The following is a 22,876-nucleotide window of genomic DNA, read 5'->3' on the forward strand; positions in this document are numbered from 1 at the left end:
AATGTTTACGGTACATTTTCTGGCTGCAGATTAGGTCCGCTTGTTTTGTCTTCATTTGAGGAAGTGCTCCATAAATGAACAGCTTCCTTGTGGGGCGATATTCAGTTCAATAAGTGTCCTCCACAGTAAATCATCAGACAGCATTTCTGTCTGCATGTTTGTGACAGTGGTTTGAATTAAATGACAGTTCATGTCAAAGATACCGACTTAGGCAACTATCAATACAAACCCAATACAAACCCCTTTAGTAGAGTTAAGGAGATTTGACTAACAATATATAAAGCCCCCATTACCTGGGAGCAAGAATGTTTTTTTTTTCTTTCTCTGAACATGTTCTCATGTCTTTTCCTTTGAAATGTTTACATTTCTTGTTGCCACACCTTATGAATATGATGCCGATTTAAAAAAAAAAACACCTTATTTTATGGTCTTCACAAAACATGTACATGGCCCAAGTTGTTGTATACTGTACATATCAAACACTCACACAGATTTAAGTAAGACATCTTTTTTATTAAGCAGTGAGTCGTTATTTTTCATTCCTTACTATTCCACAGTAAGCCTCATTAGTTCAAATGTATAATTTCCAAGCCAAGGCTTAAGCTATTCCTCTGTCATAGTCACTGGGTTCACTTTCCCTTTTCCATACTGCCCCCATCTGGTTGACCACAGTAATAATTCAAGTATTGAAAGTGCATAATTGCAATACTGTCCCGCTGCAAATGCAAAATGCTTTAAATACTATAAAACTGCAAAAAATCTCCCATCAGTGCATACAGCGCCCGAAAAAAAAAAAGAAAAAAAAAATTACACAAAAATGTCAGTTATCAAATCGTCCCGTTGCCCATCACCTCCGCATGTCTCAGACAGCAGGAGCGCTCTCCCCCTCCCTCCCACCCACCCCTGTCCCCTTAGAAAAAGTTCAAATATTTACATTTTTAATCCCAATAAAAATGTAAAAAATAGAGTGCACTGCGCCACGTGTCTAAGTAACAGCAAAGCTCATCCATTCTGAGCTGCTGTGACCTGCATCCCCCCGAAGTCCTCGTCTTCCTCCAGGCTGCGCTTACGGCTTCCTGCCGGACACACATGAACAAAGAGTTTCAGTCTTTATTGCTCAGTAAGCCCTCTATATACTTGCAGGCAGCTAAAGAAAAACGATTTCTGTGGACACAGCCCCTAAATGTGTCTTCGGGAAAGCATGTCTCATTTTATATACTGTATACATATAAGAGAGATAGACATGAAATCTCTCTTAGGAATTAGAACAGTGGTTCTCAAAAATAGCAGATCTACAAGCTCACAGCGTGTGCTACGCTGCGAGCTTGCTTTTCTCAATCTTTGAACATTTTTGGAAAATCTTGTGAAAAAGTGTTTAAAGTGTTTTAAAAATGTTTCATGTTTTAACACAAATCTTCTCTTCTGGGGGTCCCTGGCACAAACATTTTCAGATGGGGGTCTTCGTCACGAAAAAGTTTGAGAACTACTGATTTAGAAGGCATTTGTAGAATCAGCCTCGGGTCTAATGGGTTAAGCTGAAGTGAGGAGTGAGACTGGTCACACACTAACCTGGCAATCCAGCCTGCACGGAGAAGGACCTGCCCAGCTGCATTGGCGACATCATTTTGATGGTCAGCTTGGCAAGGTAGATCGCTTCATACTCCTGGGAAATTAATTAACCACATCAGTATCACAACTAAAAGAAAACCAGCCACTGGCATAGATAGTAGGTTGAGTTCTGAAAGTATGTTCTATAGGTAGGCATTACATTTTTTTGCTTCAAAATGTAGTTTTAAGATGGTTTGACACAAAACTGAAGGTAGTGCTGCTTGTCTTGTGGGTTAGACTTACTACGCTACAAAAATAAATAACCCCGGCAATTAAAACGTAATGAATAAAAGTCTCATCCATCTCATTAAATGGTCATCGCTGGAATAAACTTAATGATTTCTCGAGTGTCTTGTTTGGGTAGTCTATTTTTAAGTGCCCAGGTAATAACTTCTTATTCTTCTTATTGTCCTGGGTTAGGGTTAGCCCTGGAGCTCAAAACATGGCTAAAGTGCCTTAGATGCCACATTGGGACTTTAAAATACTGTACAGTATGTGATCGTTATCTATTTATTCATGTATATCCAAACTGAGATTGGACAAAAAACGTTTTAGGGTAACGCTGCGGTTCGTAAGAAAAACAAACGAAAGGAAACACATCTTGATTATTCAATTCATCAAAAAAGTAATAGATTAATCAAAAAATAAAACTAGAAAAAGTGCTCCTCGGAGCACAAGTCTCCGCCAGGTCTGGTAGGTTATTATGGCCTCCTGGTGGCGCTATAACAGGCCAAGGTGAAAAGGGTGGCATTTCCTCGGCCTAGTGGGAATGTGCGTGAAAAATTTCACGGAAATCGCACACTGTGTTCATGATTTGAGGAATTTTGTTCAAAAGGGACCTATCCTTGGAAGGCAATGTTAGCCAAGTCGGATGGAATATGAAATATCGGACACATCCATGTTGATCACATGACCATAGAGATACTGTCTACCGATTTGCGTGATTTTTGGACAATCTGAAGGAGTAAGAGCAAAAAAATTGTATTACAAAACTCAACCTCCTCGTGCCGCTTTAAAAGGTATATGTGAAAAATGCAGGGCAAAGGTTTTTCCTTGGCCTCTAGGGAGTGTGGGTGCCAAGTTTCGCACAGATTGGTGCAGTTATAGCTAAAAACGTGAATCGGCCTGTTATAGCGCCACGGCTGATGTGAACGTTTTCAAGTGGTATTTCTTCCTGGGCCAAGTGGGAATCTCTGTGGAAAATTTCACAGAATCGCATGCTGCGTTCATGATTTGAGGCATTTTGTTCATAATGTACCAATCCTGTAAACTTTGGAATCCAATTTTAGTGTGTTGATCACATGGCTATAGAGATACTGTGTACCGATTTGCGTGGTTTTTGGACAAAATCTGTAGGAGTAATAGCAAAAAATGTGTTTTGCAAAAGTCTGCCTCATGGTGGCGCTATGACAGGCTGATCTGAAAAATGTGGGGCAGAAGTTCTGCTGTGGCATCCACGGAGTGTGTGTGCGCAGTTTCACAGCGACCGGGCCAACGGTGGCGGAGATTAGCTGCTCGCAGACAGAAGGACGGACACACACACACACACACACACACACACACACACACACACACACACACACACACACACACACACACACACACACACACACACACACACACACACACACACACACACACACACACACACACACACACACACACACACACACACACACACACACACACACACACACACGGACGGAGGGCAAAACATACTCTCTCGCAATGCCTATCGGGCTGGCGGAGACAATAATCGATAGTTGCAGCCCCACTTTACCACTTTACAGTAGACCAGGGCTTTTCAAAGTGTGAGGCACTCCCCCTAGTGAGGAGCCAGAGCATTGCACTCACAGAGAGACGGTGAAATGAATAGAATCAACATGAAGATATTAGTTATGCTGTGCTGCATTCGTTTGCCTAAATCCAGCATATAAATAGTGAAACGAGAAGCACTTAAACTTTGGCTTTTTATTTATAACTAGATTCATCTGTAACAGGCCGTAAAGCGTTGCATGTGACGTGCTTGTATAAACTTAAACTCGCAGTCGTACAACTCTTCACGTGCAGCAAACGTTTACTTGAATTATAAGTTGAAAGTGGTGCATTGTCTGTTTATGAGGAAAAAACCTTGCTGGACCCGACTCTGCTCTCTCGTTTTCAAAGATTTCAAAAGACAGCATGTGTCGGTTTACATTTATTAATTTCTGACAGCATCTATCCGAACGACACAGCTGTGGTTTGCTCATTTCTAGCGACGAAAGAGAGTCGTTTGGGCCTTCATAGGGCACAGAGGGTTGTAAATATAAATGCAGTTCGGCCTGTTTGAAGATTAGCACCAGGAGATAATGTATCCTTTACCCAAATCTACACATGATTGCCAGGAATCTGACCTGTAGCTGATGCACAAAGCCCACATTGGGGTTGATGCAGAATCTCCTCTCTTGGACGTGGCTGAAAGCATCCCTGTTGAATAAAGATACAGGGTTACCTCCAGAGCCACTGGTACACTGTGCCTGGACAACTTACAGTAGTAATTTCAAGGGCAACAATATTTTATTGACAATTGACCTTATGTAAAACCGTAAAAAGTCTGTGTCCAATCCTATCTTAGCAACCGGTAGCTACTTTTAGAAGGTCCTTTCTCCAAAATGGAGACATGGTGTGCAAGAGCGGTCTACAAGGATGTTGGTCACATTTTATGATGAGTTTGAGGCTTCTTTGAGATCTGTATGCTTCGTGTCTCTTGTTCTCATTTTATTATGAATGTATCCCTCCACTACATATTGCAATCCATTTGCCTCCATAGATATCACATTGGTATTACTCCAAAAACAATCACTCTACACTGCTGGCAGCATACTCCTATTGATTGGTTAGACACTCAAAGCGGTCGTGATTTATATCGTTTCATTTCAGCCAACTGCCAGCAACGTCTGATTAGGTTAGGAGTTTGAACATCTATAATCCCTCTCTGAGTGACAAGCAACACAATCAGACAGCAATGAATTGATGGAGAGACATAGTACAGACTTTCACTGTGTATCTCGGCAGAAATTATGCCAGAGCATGTCAGAGGTTGATGTAAACAAACAGAAGAGATCCGGCAGTGTATATAGTGGGCAGGTCTAAAGTTCAGTTAATGTGATAATTTCCACCTTCTGTGTGTTCCTAAGGGTCGGTTGCACCAAGAGGGATTAAGCTTTAACCTGGTTTAAATCAAGGTTTATCTATTAATCCAGTTGCACCAAACTTTAAACCTAGTTTCCACTAACCAGGTTTAGTTTTAAACCATCCTTTTAATCTTGGTTTTCATTTTCACAGTAAACCTGTATTAATGTTAATCCTGTTGCACCACTACTTTAAACTCCAATTTAAATGTCAGTAAGGGATTAATTCTAAACTTGCAGTACAGGTGGTTTAAATGTAAACATGGCAGCATATATCAGATGGCTTCATGAAAACGAAAGAGTAGCTCAAAGAAAAATAAGGGACCGTCTAAACCCAGTCGAATGTTATGATAATGCTGAATTTAAAAGGCGGTACAGATTCAGCAGAGTCTGCAATGAAAATAATTGATAAAATTGGGCCTGCAATTATCTCAAAAGTGAATAAAAAAGTAATTCTAATGATATTTGGCTCAAGAGAAGAAGTATTCCTTTTTATTTACAGCGCAAATCCAAGATGGCGGACACACAACAAAGTTTAATCCATGAAATAATCACTGTTTAAAGTTTTAATCACTGTTTAACGTTTTAATCACAGGTTAAGGATTTAAATCACAGATTTGTTAAGCAATGCTTAAAATTAAGTGGTGCAACACAACTCGAATTAAAATAAATCCTAGATCAACAAATCTTTGATTAACCCTAAACTAAGCTTTATTTAATCCCACTTGGTGCAACCGACCCTTAGTCAGTCATCCTCAAAACCCTGCCTCCAATCGCACTGATTTGCAATTTGTGCATATATACCAAATGGCACAGAATAATCAAAGACCTTCAACAGAAATCCTAGATTAAGTTTATCTTCATAGAATAATCAGTTAATCAAAGTCAATTAAATTAAGTGTAGATTTGTAACTCACCTGTACTTCATCCCAAATGTCTCCATAAGGTATGCAATCACTAAGGCAGCACTGAAAGAAGGAATGAAGTATGAAGTTTATATGAACCTGTAAACTGTATTACCGTGTAAATAGAATGTCTCCATAATGGAATCACTAAAGCAGCAGTGAAAGAAGAAATTAAGTATTAAGGTTATATCTATCAGCCTGTAAACTGTTTAAGTGCATAAAGATCGTCTCTATGTTATGCAATCACTAAGCCAGAACTGAAATAAGGAATTAAGTTTATACAGTATATTATATTAACCTGTAAACTGTTACTGTAATATAACTGTATAAACAAGATCCTCAGAGGTGCCCCTAATACAGTATCATGGCTAATTAGCCTGGGTCCTTTATAAGATACACAGCAGGGGAGAGATTAGCCTAAAACTAGACCCCTTACCTTCTTGATATCCCTGCATTACCATGAATAAGTACCTTTCCTTAGGGAACAAGACAAATATGTTCAGAGCAATGCTAAAAACAAAATGTGATTGATAATCTACATCAGGGGTTCTCAAACATATTTACATATACCAGGAAATATTTCAGCAATCCCACACTTGATTTATAGTGCAATTTAAAAGTTGAAATAAAACATATGCAAGTATAAAGCATACACTGGTAGCCTCGAATAGGAATATGTATTAGAAAATGCATTTATAACGCTGCAATCCCTGTTAATTTTGTGTCTTATCAACATAGTTTAAAATTAAAAGCTATAGAACAATGTTTCTGTGAACACAAGCAAATGAAAACTGATGCATATTTACCTTCTGTTGCTAAGCAGTTATCAATAAATTCTTTAGTCTGTTGAGGAGGGAGAAATGAAAGGATCAGAAGCACTAATGACAATTCAATTGAACCTTATTAACATGCAAGCCAAGTAGCCAACGTTCTTACTCACCATAGGGAAAAATCGTATTATATTTTCCACTGGATTGTCAGCAATATCTAACACAAGGTATCTGCAAGCATACAACAACATTTAGTGTTTGCATTTCTATCAAACTAACAAACCTTTGTGTGCAGCTTCACTTCATCAACTTTGACAATAAATGTTCAAGTGTAGTCTAGTCAGGTGTCAGATCTCAGTTGATTGCTTACCTAAATGTATGCGGGAAATTAGGCTTGATAAAATTGGCTTCAATATCTTGGCGGACACAAACAACATGAGTTATGCCCTGTCTTTCAAGGATTGGCAGCTAGACAAAGAGAAAAGTGTGGATGTGATATGAGTTATACAAAGAGAGACAACAGACAAAATGAAGTCTCACAAGACAGGTGCTCTCTCTACCCATCACTGGGTGTCTCAGTTTTTAAATAGTCTTAACATTACCTTGCTCTTCATTGCAGCAGAGTAGGGGCCTAAAAATAGTCCGGGTAAAATCTCCTAAAAAGAAACATACAACACCACCATATTACTATAAGTAAAATGAATATCTCTTGCTGTTGAATGTAGTTTAGATTGTGTTGAACGTATGACATTCCGAATGTATTAGAACTGAGGTAACCTAAAATACAGTCTGTGGCAATGTGTGGGTTTATCTGTACCACTGCTTTTGCCACTGATTACCAATGTTTTCAGTGACCCCTATTTAGATGTTTTTCCCACACACAAATTTAAACTTAATTTGATCCACTTATGCCTTAAAAAAAATCAATAGCTGATCTACAAGCTCACAAGGCATTGCATCGTGATGCGTTATGAGCTTGTAGATCAGCTATCTTTAACAACTTTAAAACATTTTCAAAACTTTGGAATATTTGCTTATATGACATGCAAAATAGGGACACCACGTTGAAAGTGGTTACAAATCAGGACACATTGATGCATAATTGCCGATACAGATGTCATCCAAAAAGTCAAATCATGACATACTGTTGTATCATCAGCCAAGATCAACTTCTCAGTTTTATTTCTATAGGGTCCTGGTATATGAGCGAAGAAACACTTTAGTATCTCTGTTTAACGTCTTCTTGTCATATCTTAAAAATATTTTCAAATGTTTTAAGCCCACGACATCCACGTTGATAGTTGGCCAGGAACCTACTATTGAGAGAATTTGAATACTATAAATTTGCTATACTAGGATGAATTAAATGCTATGATTTTCATTACGGATTCAAAGATATAAAAGTACTGACAGATAGCAGTAGCTGATCGTTCCGGATTAAATGTATGCTTATTTGAACCAGTGTCAGTTTCACTTTGTGTGACAACTAACTACACGTTCTAAAGTAGACAAATTCAATGATAGTTGGCCAATATAGAGTATCATTATAATGTAAACATAATTTTCAAAATATCCTCCTATAATTTGAGTAACCTCTGTCCGTTTGTCTGTAGTGGTGTAGTGGTGAAGCTACCCGGTTCTCCTCAGTGGCTGGAGCAATTGCTCTGATTTTGCACACAGCCATTGACCATTACCATCTGAACTTAACTGTGAAGCCCGTTTTTCAATTTCATCAAATCTCAGCTTCTTATTAGCGTTTATGTGTGAAACAATGTCGCCTCCCGTGTTGCTAGATCATGTGCGCATATCCCCCCACGGATGCGTCGACCGGGTATGGTCTAGTGTATTCAAACAGAGCTCAAATAAGAGTTCCTCTGACATCAAGGGTCCTGCAGACAGAACCTCTCTCCGACATGGTTGGACAGCAACCTAGACATAGGTCTTCAACAGGGGGTCTGAGAGCCTAGGGGGTACTCAGTCTTACTACAGGGGGGGGGGGCTTCTTTTTTTTTTACATTAACCACCCAAGCATCCCTATTCTGGGGGAAACATTCGCCGAAAATAGCTTATCTACAAGTTTTCAATGCGTCGCACTGCAAATTTACTAATTATTGAGTGTTTAAATGTCTGAAAATATACATTAAAATGAAAGCCACATATTAGAAAAGATCAACAAAAAAATAATTTGCACAACAACACTGATGATAGTGCAGTCAAACAAGTCTATGAAGCCATCTATGAAATCTACAAAAAGGTTTAATCTGCAACACAAGTTTATACATAATGTAGTATGCTTCATCCTGCTTCATCTCTGTCAGCAAAGTGGTCCTTGGCCTGAAAAACGTTAAAGACCCATGACTATCTATCTATCTATCTATCTATCTAGTAAAATACTAACACTGAGGGCTTTATTTTTCTTAGCTAGGGCAGTGGTTCTCAACCTTTTCAGGCCGTGACCCCCCAACATAATCATATTTGAACTGGGGACTCCTTAAATATTGTGAAAATAGCCAAACTACAAGATCGCAACTAGATAGGCTATTTCCATTTTTTTTTGCCTCTTTCTTATATTATTTGATAATTTGGCCAATGTTTATTGTATAGTTAGTTGATTACTTTGGTGCAGTAATTGTCTTTTTTCATTTCATTTCTTAAAAGTCCTTAAACTGTCATCTGAGGACCCCCCCCCCAAGATTATGTGGGGACCCCCCTGGGGATCACGAACCACAGGTTGAGAACCAGTGAGTTAGGGTGTCGTTGGGAAGGAAATGAAATGGACAAATATAAATAATCATCATCATCATCATCATCATCATCATCACCACCACCACCATCTACCTGCATGTCTCGTCTCATTGGGTAAGCCCAGTCCTGAGGAAGAGACAGCAAAGGAAACAGTTAGCAGAGCTGACTGCAGACAACATTATTTGAGGCCATCTTTGAGCCTCATGCATGTGTCACTTGCTTAAAAGAATATATCTACGAGCTAACAACGCGTTGTGTAAGCTTATTAGATCTGATCTTTTTAAGGCATGCGACAGACGCCCTGACACCGAGGCTGCTGCAGCTGCAGCAGACTTGAATACGTGGCTAACGTTAGCAACAAGGCTAAGGCTCAGTGGTGGAAAAAAGTACTCAAATGTTTTACTCAAGTAAAAGTATCAATATTGCAATGTAGAAATACTATGCAAGTAAAAGTCCGGAATTGTACTTGAGTGAAAGTACAAAAGCAGTAGCATCAAAATGTACTTAAAGCACCAAAAGTAGCAAGTACTCATTATGCATAATGTCCCATTTCACATGGATCAGAATGAATTGTATAAAAATCTTTTGAAAATAGATTAACAAGCTCACAATGCGTCGCATCGCAAGGCATTGTGAGCTTGTAGATCTGCTATTTTCAAATGGCCCCATGTATATAGGGCTAAAGTGGTTCATGTAAGCTATGTCTTGTAATACTAATCAAAATATACAAAGTAACTAGTAACTTAGTACGTTTTCAAATAATTGCAGTGGAGTAAAAGTACAATATTTGCCTCCCGAGATGTAGTGAAGCAAGTAAAACTAAGTACTGAGAATTGGAAATACTCCAGTAAGGTAGAAAAAAATACCCTCAGAATTGTACTTAAGTACCGTACTTGAGTACAAGTACTTAGTTACTTTACACCCCCTGATCCAAGCAAAGCAAAGTGTTAGCTGAAACGCACCAGGAGCTCCTCCTTGGACGCAGGGAGAGACGGGAACTGAAGCTTGTTCTCCTCTTCCATGTTGCGGTGTATCTTTTTTTTAATTAAAATACACGGTTGTTATGATTGTGCTCGGCGTCTCCGACAGCTGGTTAACTGAAGAAACGTTGTTGCGGTTTGTTGTCAGGATGCACATGCATGTCCGCCATGCTGTTTAGCAGCCTGACAGATGTGTCATGTGACCGCGGTTGCCAGATCTGCTAATTATGACTTTCCTGCAAGATTTTGAAAATAGCCGATCTACAAGCTCACAACGCGTCGCATCGCGACGCGTTGTGAGCTTGTAGATCGGCTATTTTCAAATAGCTGATGTACATGTTAAACTGATCATGTGGGTGGCCCATAGTCGCTTCTTTTGGGCTGGTTTTCCTAGACCTGGTTGCTTGTTTCTCTCACAGAATCTGGCAACACTGCATGTGACCGGCGCGAGGCAACACATTAAAAAAGGAAAGGAAGGACAAAGTGGAAGAACAGCGCCAGCCCCCTGTGCCACGGCCCGCCTGGGAACTGCACTGTACTTTAAGTAGGCTACAACTGTATTGTTGTTGTTGTTGTGCGCCATCTAGTGGCTATCACATGTAAATGTGTATGGACCCATCATTGACAGACAAGGAAAGGGGACTTTGAGGCAGAGCATTGACATTACATTTCAGGTTAAAAAAATCCTTATGTAGAGGATTCTTTTTCTGCTTTCTGAGACAATATAGGCTCAGACCTGATGCCACATGTCCAGGGGTGTAAAGTCAAGTAGTACTAGTACTCAAGTACTGTACTTTCTACAAGTACTGCAGATCTACAAGCTCACAATGTGTTGCGATGCGATGCATTGTGAGCTTGTAGATCTGCTATTTTCAAAATATTTTTATACATTTGAAAAGGCCAAGGGACATTATGCATAATGAGTTGCCTACTTTCTACTTTTGGTACTTTAAGTACTAAGTAATAACTATAAAGTTTAATTATCATTGTACTGTAGTGCACGGTAAATTCCTGGTTATAAGCCTTTTAAAACATGATTTGTTCTAATAGGAAACAGACTCACCAGACAGAAATGTCCACTCAAAGCAGGTGGAGACTCTATGAGAGAAAGGTTAGAAATACATTTATTTACACGCAAAGAAGCCAGGATTAAAAAGTGTTTAACAAATTGAATAAAAATTAAACGTGTTGTTTTGTTTATACTTTATGCTTTGCCCACAAAAATTGGCCTAAATTATTTGACCTATAACAGAATCACAGTTATTTAACACTGTGATTTGTTTGCTACTGAGTCTGTGGCAGGCACATGCATTTTATACACAGAATACAAATTCCATACAATGCAGGATTCTATTTTAGGATAGGCTAAATAAATCAAGTGCAGAATACGTGACATTTCCCTCTCTTAATTTACTCACTGCAGTGATGAGGTTTCTGGACAAAGATTCCCACCACCATGCTCATCAAGACATAGATGCCTATGATATATTTAATCATCTTTCCTGTTTTAGTTCCAACAAAGTTAACAAACTGTATGCAGCATTAGACAAAGTGATTGTCACTGGAGGATCTAATACACTTCCTTATAAAAGTGGCGCTCAGGGGAGGACATATCTGTGCCAGGAGGAATGCCCCTCCCTCCCTCCTGGTTTGTGTGTGTGTGTGTGTGTGTGTGTGTGTGTGTGTGTGTGTGTGTGTGTGTGTGTGTGTGTGTGTGTGTGTGTGTGTGTGTGTGTGTGTGTGTGTGTGTGTGTGTGTGTGAGTGTGTGTGTGTGTGTGTGTGTGCGTGCGTGCGTGCGTGCGTGCGTGCGTGCGTGCATGCGTGCGTGCGTGCGTGCGTGCGTGTGTGTGTTTGTGTGGGAGGCAAAAAGGCTGGCAAAGTACTGTTCTGTCTCTGCTATAATTGGCAGCTGCCACATATGTTACTGTTACCCATAGAGTACTGACTGAAGACATATGGTATGATTTTGTGAATGTAACCTTAACTGTACTTTTAATATTTGTGTCCTTGTGTGCTCTCCTTTGTGTGGACATGAATACATTGTGATTGTGTGCGCGCGCGCGCGCGTGTGTGTGTGTGTGTGTGTGTGTGTGTGTGTGTGTGTGTGTGCGTGTGCGTGTGCGTGTGCGTGTGCGTGTGCGTGTGTGTGTGTGTGTGTGTGTGTGCATGTGATGACATTGTTTTGATGTTGTGTGCGTGTATGAAAAGGAACAGGGCAGTGGGGGGAAAGCTATGTTTCTGTTATACAAGGGGCGGAAGGGGAACACAAATCAGAATTGACCATTTCAGCACCACAGAGGCACGGACAGAGACCCAGTGGCCTGAGCTGTCTATCGGTTAGTATGCCTATTTAGATTTCCTTTCAGTAATAATGTTTCAAAATTACATTCTCCTCCTCTGTGAGACTGCAATTAGGCTGCCACTAATTGACAAATCTATGTTCTCCTCCTCCGGGTCCATTTGTGCACTTGCGCTGATAGCCTATACTTTCTCTGTGCTCTCCTTGTGCCAGTACATTTTTATTTTAGCATCAATTCATTCAATAACATATAGTATAATCATGCACACAACCTCTCTCCAACCAGTCCAAGGTTGTTGTCACAATGTGCCTATCAAGTCAAGTAGATTCAAAGAAGGCTAAATCCAAATCTAGTGGCTTCAATGAACAGTCGTCCCACAGAAATAGCTGGGCTGCTGTAAAGGTCCAGTGAATGGGCCATCCCCAAATCTGTCATATTCTCTCTTACATTAACACACATTTAAACTAAGACATTACTTTGTCATTGTTTTAATTAAGGTTATTGTTTTCATCGTTTGTATACTCTGTATACACAATCTGTTTTATCCTGTTCTTATTACATTATGATTACTCTGTTGTGTTATGCCTTTTGTAATCTCTGCATAAAGGTCGAATTAATGAATTAAACTTACCCAACCCCCCCCCCCCCCCCCCCCCCCCCTCTCTCTCTCTCTTGCTCGCTCACACACACGCATGCACGCATGCACAATCACACGCACACACACGCAGCTGCTGGGCTGGAGTAGAACAATCTGGAGGTGGTTGTGGAGGTGAGGAAGAGGATGAGGAGCATGTTCAAGGTAAACACAGGCTCATCCCTCCTCATCACACCACAAAGCCACCAGTTGTTTGTACCAGCTATTAGGCCACAATCAAAGATCTATATGCCATGTCCTATAATCGGTTATAGCTTCATGTTCCTGTGGCTATCATGTTAAACCCCTCCTACCCCCTACCCTAGGATAATGTGGGGCGGCTGGCTGAGTACCAGCGGTGAATGCAGAATCACCCTCTCATCACACCCGAGGAACAATGGACTCTCTCAGTCCTTTGAGCAGGCAGCCATAAAGCTGTACATTACAATGATGCCAACGGTCGCTCCACTACCATGTATTCCTCCCAGTCCGGGGACTAATGACTTAATGACCACGTTGCCTCTCTTTTGTTAGCCAGCCAGCCAGTCAGCCAGTCAGCCAGCCATATCAACAGCAAATTTCCAGACATATCTGTCCTCATAAAACTTGCAATCACTGGTCTAGGGTGTAGGTAATGATATAAAAGAGAAGACAAAACCTCACTGGAGCCCAAATGTATTGCAGCAGCAAAAATAGAAGGCCAAGACCAATCACTATCTCAAACTGACAAACATGCTGTAGATGCAACAGATGTCCAATGTGTATGTTAGATGCAATAAAGATATAGTTACCTACAGGACAGTGGTTCTCAAAGTGGGGTCCAGGGACCCCCAGGGGTACTTGAGGACGTTCCAGCCTCCAGGGGGGTCCCCAGCAAATGTAGTTAATATAGCATCAAAATCAGTTTAACCATATACTGTACAGACTATTTGAAAATAGCTCACAAAGTGTGATGCGACACGTATAAGCTTGTAGATCTGCTATTTTCAAAGAACGTTGAATATTACATATTGAATATTTTATTTTATATTGAAACAGTTTAACAACACACATCTTGTATGGGGGTTCCCTGGCACAAATCAGATGGGGGTCTGCGGCTAAATATATTAATTTGGGGGTCCTTGACATGAACATTTTTGAGAACCTGGACATAACCAAGGGGTTCTGAACCCTGTGGGCTGGATCTGGAGGCATGATGAACAGCTGACCTGAACACCTGCTCACATACTTCCTTGACCAAACCTTCCACACCATATATTGTTTAAAAGGCAGTAGTTTACTTTAGATAATCCTGTGACAGTCACGCTGTCTAATGCTGTATAGTGTGCATACAGTCGGTTAACTTAGAACTCAGACAGACAAGGGCTATCGCCCAGGTACATCTCACCCCCTGGTCATAGGGGGAGTTCAGGTTATGTGAGACATAAAAGTGTGACAGCTATACTTTGAAATAATGATATCTGTAAAATCAACAGCCATTAATCAAAAGTGATCTTGAATTGTTGCTACAACACCTCTTGCCACTAAACTGGTTTGGATTCAGTTCAACTGCATAGGCCTGTAATATTAGGCCTATGCCTATAATATTATAGGCATAGGCCTATAATATTTCTCAATGATAAATCAGGTAATCTGTTTATGGCATTTAAATGAGGTAACAACAAGAGTGAGCTATAGTTGGTTGCAGGTAAAAAGCTACCTGAATTCACCCACCATTCATCAGCCTCCATTCTTCAGGGTGCTGCTGTTGAATGCAACTCGAATGACTCCCTCTCACACCAGTGGTGGACAGTAACTAAGTAGGCTACATTTACTTGAGTTCTGTACTTAAGTAATTGGAGTTCTTTCTTTTAAAAATATATTTAAATTAATTAACTTTTTCTACCAGCTGACCTCCAATACTGAATGGTCGTTGTGAGTGTGGTTTCTCTCTGCTCCCACACAGCACAGCACAGCACAGCTCCTTGGTCTTGATAGTGTTAAGCTCGAGGGAGTTTTCCTGAAATGTCTGGATAAGGTTGTCTACCGTCTGATATTCAGCCAGAGCATTGGTGTTTTTAGTCATGATACTCTATACATAGAAGATGATTCAGTACAAGCTGCATCAATGGTATGAAAGCGTGGGGGCTATGCCTAAGCCAACAGAGTGCAAATCAACAGTGGGCGCTTGTCAGCGAGGCCTTAAGGCTTATAAGGTGCAGCCAAATCAACATAACGTTGCTGTCGGTTGGAAACCTTGTATGTCCAAATGTGTTACTCTTCAGGAAATGGATCCAATGTAGTTATTAAGTCACAAGCTCTAATATTAAAGCAAAGGTCACAAAGCAGCTACTGTAAATAATCCTCTGAAGGAGGATTTTTACCTGATGGATGCATAGATATAGATTATCAAAGGTGGCTCCAATAACCATTTGCATTTGATGGCCACTAGATGGAGCCCAAGCATAACTTTCTGACGCAGCAGGAGTCAGATCCATGAATGGGAATTTGCCATAGTAGGCCTATACTTGATTTGACTCAAATCCCTTGTACAGGAAACAGGATGTAGTTTTAAAAGTAAAGAGAGATTATTGATTCAGGTTTACAAAATTAAAACAAATAATAAATGCACTTTAAAAACATAGTAATAGCAGATCTACAAGCTCAAAAAGTGTTACATCACATCACATGGTGCTTGCACGCTATTTTCGTTATTTATCCTATGAAATATATGGGCTTAAGTGGTTAAGAAAATGTTCCCATCTCTGTTCTATTTAATAAACCAAATTGAAACAACAATAATTTAAAGGATCCAGTGATAAACGCCCCTGTTCTGTTGTAGGCCTATTCCCGATCAGAGTAATCTTCTGTCATATCCCAGGCTCTTCAAAATAACCTCCAGCATCATTCCACAACCCCCTTACACGCAAACGCGCACGCACGCAGGCAGGCAGGCACGCACACACGCGCACGCACGCACGCACACACACACACACACACACACACACACACACACACACACACACACACACACACACACACACACACACACACACACACACACACACACACACACACACACACACACACACACACACACACACAGTATTGCAGACACTGCAATTTTTCATCTCTCACGGGGTAAATATAGCCTTTGATAACTGAAAATAAATACTTCACATAATGAGCTGAAGGGGAAGGAGAGAGCTATATGAGATGAGACGGCAACCAAATCTCATTTCCAAATCAAATGGAAATGAGATTTCTGGAGGGAGGGTTTACCAGGCTAATACACTAGGGGTCTTCAATGTTTTTCAGGCCAAGGACCCCTAAGCTGAGAGAGAGAGAGAGATGAAGCAGGGACCTCAACTACACATACTATTACTACATATTGTATTACATTGTCGACACATTATCTTTTCTCTTATGTTGGATTCACAGTAATGTGTATTTTCAGACATTTAACTTGAACTTGTTTTTTTGTTTTGGAAACTCATGACTTTTAGTTCATTACATTTCAAAGAAGAATATTGCACTTCGGATTCAACTCCATTTCTATGAAGGCTGTCAAGTATAACAAGTTCTGAATGTAATGGGTAACCAAATGTGATGTAACACTGCATCATGTCCGCTATTCAAACTACTAACTGGAGTGAAAAGAAAACGTGTCCAGAATCGCCAATCCAACCGATATGCCCATATATAGCCAAAACGTACATGGAGATATCAGGGATCTCCATGTAATATGGGCATAAAAGGGTCAAGGACAGACAAATACAGAGATATCCATATGTGGGCACAAAAAAATACACAAACAGACGTAGGCCTACGGCACTCCAAGCCAGGCTTTTCTCTTTATTTTATTTTCTCTTTTTTTGGGCAACTGTGATGCCAGAAAGAAAGAAAAAAAGAAAGAAAGAAAGAAAGAAAGAAAGAAAGAAAGAAAGAAAGAAGAAAGAAAGAAAGAGGCATAGACACAAAAAGATAACATGTACTTATAGTCAGGGATCCAGTTGCCCAACATTTGAGAGGACCTGAAATGGCCACCGGCATGCTATACTTTTTGTTTGTGCTTTTGTCCAAAAGATAAAGGCTTCATTATACCAAAATGGCCATAATATTTTATTGGGATGTTTCCGGCGGAGCAGGCCTCTCATTCAATGGACCTTAATGACCAAATTAACAGACAAATCACAAACAACATTGACATTTGACCAGGAGTATCTATACTTTGGCTCAAGCACTGGGGTTGAGTACTTTGTTCAACACTGACTGTATAGACAGGTTTCCGCGCGACGTCATCACAGAGCAGAATGCGCAATCTGCGCATGCCCGGGGTAGAACGAACCCGGAAGTGCCCTTCACTTTGTTGTTGTGTTTGGGAGATAGATAGGCATAATGCTGCTATTATAGGCATAATAGGCATAATGCTGCTATTGTATACAAATAAAAGACGAACAGATCCAACTTCCGACAAATCTAATTTTTATTGAGTAAACAAGATATTACAAACTGCATAATTCAATCTTTCATTAAACCTGGTGAAGACCATTTATTTTATGAATGTAGATTTGACCAGAGCTGCTGCGGGTAATAGCGCCCTCTATAGGCTCACCCCTCCACTGCGCGCGTATATCCTCTCATGTTTACAAACAGGAAACCCGTCTATACTGTAAAGTACAATACAGGGTACAGTACTTGTAGTAGGCAACTGTACATCATCCTCCATCAGTGTTGCCAGAGAGTGAGAAAGCGAGTGATTGAGTGAAGAGACAGTACAAAAAAAAATGATATATATATATATATATATATATATAAAAATAAAATATACAGTCCTATAATATAAAACAATATATATTTTTAAACATCCGTAATTTAACTCAGAGTGTACAGACAGTTTGGGTCAATCAAAGCAGATCACAAAACAACATGGCGGGGCAAAACCAAAAACCCATGGAGAGAGGGGTGCATTTGGGTCTACCCCAACTGTTTTTATTTGTTTACCAAACGTAACAAATTAGGATCTGCTTTGTGTTCAATCAAAAAAATATATATAAATAAAATAAAGAGAAAAGCCTGGCTTGGAGTGCCGTCTGTCTGTTTGTGTCATTTTTGTGCCCATATATGGAGATCTCTGTATTTGTCTGTCCTTGACCCTTTTATGCCCATATTACATGGAGATCCCTGATGTCATATATCTCCATATAAGTTTTGACTATGTATGGGCATATCGGTTGGATCGGCGGTTCTGGACAACTATTTTTGAGTGGTGCCAACCACTCCTATATCTGACTTTGTCCGTGTGTCCGTATGTATGTATGTCTGTCCAATAAACAAACATTGATGACAACATCAATACGGGGCTCATCAAAGGCACCACTCTCTTCACACAGGGTGTGATTTTTTTCTATCTTATATACTTTTTATTGGTATTTTCAATTTTTCCATGATTTTTGTTCAGATAATCCTGAAGAAATGAGAAATCAAATACATGAGAAAAAGACAAAGAGAAAAAAAAGACATAATTTTAAACACTCTCATCAACACAAAGAACAAAAAAAGATATTAAACAGAGAAGTAATAGGAATAGGATTTTGAAGCCGGACGGTTGGACGGTTCTCGAGATGCGACGGATAGTGTGGGATCATACATTTGTGTTATTTATAGTTCGATTTTTACGCTTTTCTTTTTTACTCTGCTGCTCTAATGTCCATTTATATGTCAATACTACACATGCACTGTATTTTACTGTACATATATGTCAATACTACACATGCACTGTATTTTACTGTACATAATATAGTACAGTGCACTGGTCCAGGCAAGTTTGTTTCTGCAGTACAACCTGGTGTCTGGTCCTTTCCTAGCCCCAGTGGTTTGTCTTTATCATTAGTATTTTGCTACCGATATCTGTATTTCCTTTTTCTGCATCTGTCTGTTCTGTCTCCTTCTTTAATGCTGAAACTGCCATTGACAGATAAGTTTCCCTGCGGATATAATAAAGGTCTATCTATTTCCTGTATCATGTAAGGGATGTCAGAGTGCAAGAGCTTATAAATTGCATTGCTCTGACACAACTGAAAAGTCTTTAGAAAGTAACGTAAAGCAATTCTGATCAACTGCTCACTTTATTATGGCTAATGAGGTAACGTCCCTGTGAATCCTATTGATGATGCCATAACAAAAAGAGAAGGGAAAAAAAAAGAAAGAAATTGGAGTAGACGATGAAGCCAATGAATCCTCCCCACACAGTTCTGTGTTGCCAATGCTTTTGTACACACTGGTCCACCTGCCAGTGAGAAGCCTCCACTGGAAAGACGTAGTGCTTCCATCCTAATTCATCCCATTCAACACGCTAGCGAACAAAGATCGCCCTCCCCGTCTGGCTTCTGCCTCCCCCAAACATGGCCAATTGTGTAGACGCTCGGCAAACCCCCAGATCTCTGTGATGGTTGACGGGGACTTTACCCCTGCGCCACCTGAGGGCCATGATGATGTCATATTTTATTGATGACATCAGGCTTGCCTCCTACCATAGCCACAGCAAAAAAAAAAAAAATCCCCACAGAAGTGCTAATTTCCTCTCACTTAAATAAGGTGCGAAAACAGACAAAAAAAAGTCTCCAGTTGGCTTCCCTTACTATCTCTGCTGCAAAGTGAACGGCACACCTGTGAGCTGGGGTTAAAACTCAAAGCCTATGGGTTTTGTTGTTTCAGAGAACACAATTAGGAATTCTGAACTGGGAACGTGTTGAGGGGCTGTGCAGCAATGTTAGAACCCCCCTTCTCATCTCGTCTGCCATAAATTGCTGTCATAGCATCATCCCTCCTTCTCCTCCCTTTGTTATTTTTTTTCCCAGAAACCCACTGCTGTCTTGTTTCACTCGGTTTTACCTTTGAGTCCTAATACCTTAGTCTGGACCTTTCCAACAACATCTTTAATCTGCTTGTTGACCAAACCCAGGCAGTGGTCAATTTGTACCTGGTGTTTTTCATAGACAATTGGTAGGCTGAATCCTCCAACCAGAACTAGAATAATAAGGGTGAAATAAGGGTTGAACAAGGCACAAACATAGGTGAGAATCCACATTAGCACAGCAAAACGTTTGAGTCCAGGTATCTTAGTCTGGACCTGTCCACCAACAGCTTTCATCTGCTTGTTGACCAGACACATGTAGTGGTCGATTTTTACCTGGTGTTTTTCGTAGAGGACTGGAACGCTGAATGCTCCAATCAGAACCAGGTTAATGAGGGTGAGTCCATTGAACAAGGCACCAATGTAGGTGAGAATCCACATTACCGCAGCAAACTTGATGGAGTCCAACAGGTCTTCTACCAGGAAGAGACGTCTCAGCTCAAAGATCATCTTGTTGATCTTTCCCAGGGCTACATCACCGTACTTATGAACCAGGTCATCTGACAGAGATATTTCCATGTCCAAGTACTGTCTGAAGGGGTGACCCTCTTCGGACTTCTGGATAGCCTGCAGGATGCCATTGTGTATTCTGAATGGGATAGTGATGGACAGGAGGGCCAGGCCAATGTAGGCGCAAACGCTGACGATGCTGCAAGCCGTCAGGGACAGACAGAGCAGGAGGGCCGCCCCAAACACCATCCCTGTGGTCTTAACATCACGCCAGTATAACAGATCCACCAACGCTGCTGCAGCGGGTGGTGCTGCTGCAGCTCGTGTCACCAGAACCAGACGTTGTGGGTACCGCTCTGCTGCCTCTTTCTCTTCTACTACTGGTGGAGGAGGAAGATTTGCCTCTCTTGGGGTTTCAACCACTGAAAGACCAATGTGCTGGTGCATCTGGATAGGCTCCAGTTCTGGTGGGACGATGTGTGAACTCTCGACCCCGGCTTCAGGGATCATAGACGGTTTGGAGACCGGTACCGGGAAGACGGTTATGGTGGTGGTGGAGTCTGGAACCTCCTCTTTCGCTTCCTCTGCCTCCTCTGCCTCCTCTGCTTCCTCTTCCTCTTCCTCCAGTGTGGTTGGTACCGGCTCAGGGACCAGTACATGTGACGGTACGAATGATACTGGCTCACGTTGCATCTTAAATGTGACCAGTTTTGTTTCCTTCGTGGTCAGTTCACTTTCTCTTTTTTTTCTTAAAGGTATTTTTCGGGGCATTTTCAAGCCTTTATTAGAAATCGACAGCAGCGGACATAGAGGGGGAAGGACATGCAGCAAAGGGCCTCGGGTCTTATTCGAACCCGGGCTGGCTACGGCAGAGACTGAGCCTGGTAGGCTCTCTACCAATGGCGTGTCCAGTGGTACAATTGTGCATTCTGTCCCGTGGAAGGCTTCTGCCGGTTTGGTGGGGACCAGAGTGGAAGTAGGGGATCCCTCCTTTGTCCGAATGTCATCGGCTGCTATTTGTCTCTCGATGGCGGAGCGCATGTCCTCAATGGCATCGTTGAAAACAGCAATCTCCTTCTGGTTGCGTGATGGTTGACTGTCTGATTCCGCTGCTAAGAATTGAGTAAAAGATATCCTTTTCTTCTCTACTTTTTCCTCACCTTCTGCCATCCTTTCCTTTTCTCTGGCCAAAAAAGTGTCCAGTGTAAAGGTCCCTTAAAAAAGGCTCTACAAAAATTCTCTGGTTTGTTTGGCAGTCTTTGATTTTGACACAAAGGTGGATGAAGTGCCCACAAGACCGAACTACAGACCTGCCTGTCTCTGACTGTCCGTCTGTCTGACTCTGCGTGCCTCTGGATCTCTCTCTGTCTCTTAATATCACGGTTTAACTCTCTCTCTCTCTTGATGTCTTAAGTAATGCTCAACACCTTCAACATCATAGGCTGGTCTGACATCACACACAACACAAACTGTAGCCATGGTTGTCTATAAATGGCAATTTGCGCAGATGATCCTATCTGTATAAAATGTATCTAATTTTCACGGCGTGGCATAATAGGAGGAAGATCCATCTACAAAAGGTTCTGTTTGTCTTTCTGTCTGTTTGTCCGGGGCTAATCTCGCAAACTGGACTTGATCAGCCCCAAAGTTCTTGTGCACAAAGGCCAAAGAGGTACCTCAATGCATCTGTTTTTTCTGTGTTCCCAAACTATGCCCAAATAAGGACACACACCCATATATGGAGCTCACTGACATCAGTGCAAATTGTTAGGCAGTGGTGAGAGAAAGAGAAGGGGAGGGAGGGAGAGGGATGAAAGGGAGGGAGGATGTGTGTGACCTCGGACCAGTGGCTTAGCGTTGTAGTTGCGGCGGGCCCATTGCAGGCTATATACAGGCATCCCACAGTGCACACTATTATGAAACATATACACACAGATTGCACATGTGGATTTCACAAAACACACATAGATACAATATCTCATATACTGCTAACTATTTCAAAGTGGTGCATTTTTAAAACCAACATGTAGGACCGAACTGGGTCGTAGCCCCAGCACCACAGAGTTAATCCGGCCCTGTAGACTGGATTAATGGTCTACACTACAGGGACAGAGCGCTCTCTGAATTTAAAGCAATGGGGTCTGGGGTCCTGCAGGGGAGCATCCTTGGTCCATTACTCTTTTTTATATATAAACAATTTTAGAGCGGCTATTTCACCTGCCTGTAACTTGTTTTTAAATGCGGATGACTCAGTATTAATGGTATCGCATCAAGATAAATCAGTAGAGAAGACGTTAAGTGATGATCTTAAACGTGTATGTGACTGGCTGTCAGACAACATATTATCTCGTCATGCTGTCAAGACAGAAACCATACTTTTTGGCTCCAAGATTAGATTAGCTAGATCCTCTGGTTTGG

General features: G+C 41.1%; 1 protein-coding gene across 1 annotated transcript; it reads right to left on the reverse strand.

Moving 5' to 3' along the window:
• Positions 1–492: 492 nt before the first annotated feature.
• styx (serine/threonine/tyrosine interacting protein) lies at positions 493–10,362 on the reverse strand. The gene is made up of 11 exons (XM_084060845.1): positions 10,161–10,362; positions 9,292–9,324; positions 7,056–7,109; positions 6,824–6,921; positions 6,624–6,684; positions 6,490–6,526; positions 6,120–6,159; positions 5,696–5,746; positions 4,002–4,074; positions 1,570–1,663; positions 493–1,076 (listed from the first exon to the last, which is right to left on the reverse strand). The coding sequence occupies exons 1-11, from the start codon at positions 10,218–10,220 to the stop codon at positions 1,003–1,005; spliced, it is 675 nt and encodes a 224-aa protein (XP_083916971.1). The 5' UTR covers positions 10,221–10,362; the 3' UTR covers positions 493–1,002.
• Between the last annotated feature and the right edge of the window lie 12,514 nt (positions 10,363–22,876).

The sequence above is a fragment of the Gymnoscopelus microlampas genome (genome assembly GCF_963454915.1).
Source record: "Gymnoscopelus microlampas genome assembly, chromosome: 1".
Classification (NCBI taxonomy): domain Eukaryota; kingdom Metazoa; phylum Chordata; class Actinopteri; order Myctophiformes; family Myctophidae; genus Gymnoscopelus; species Gymnoscopelus microlampas.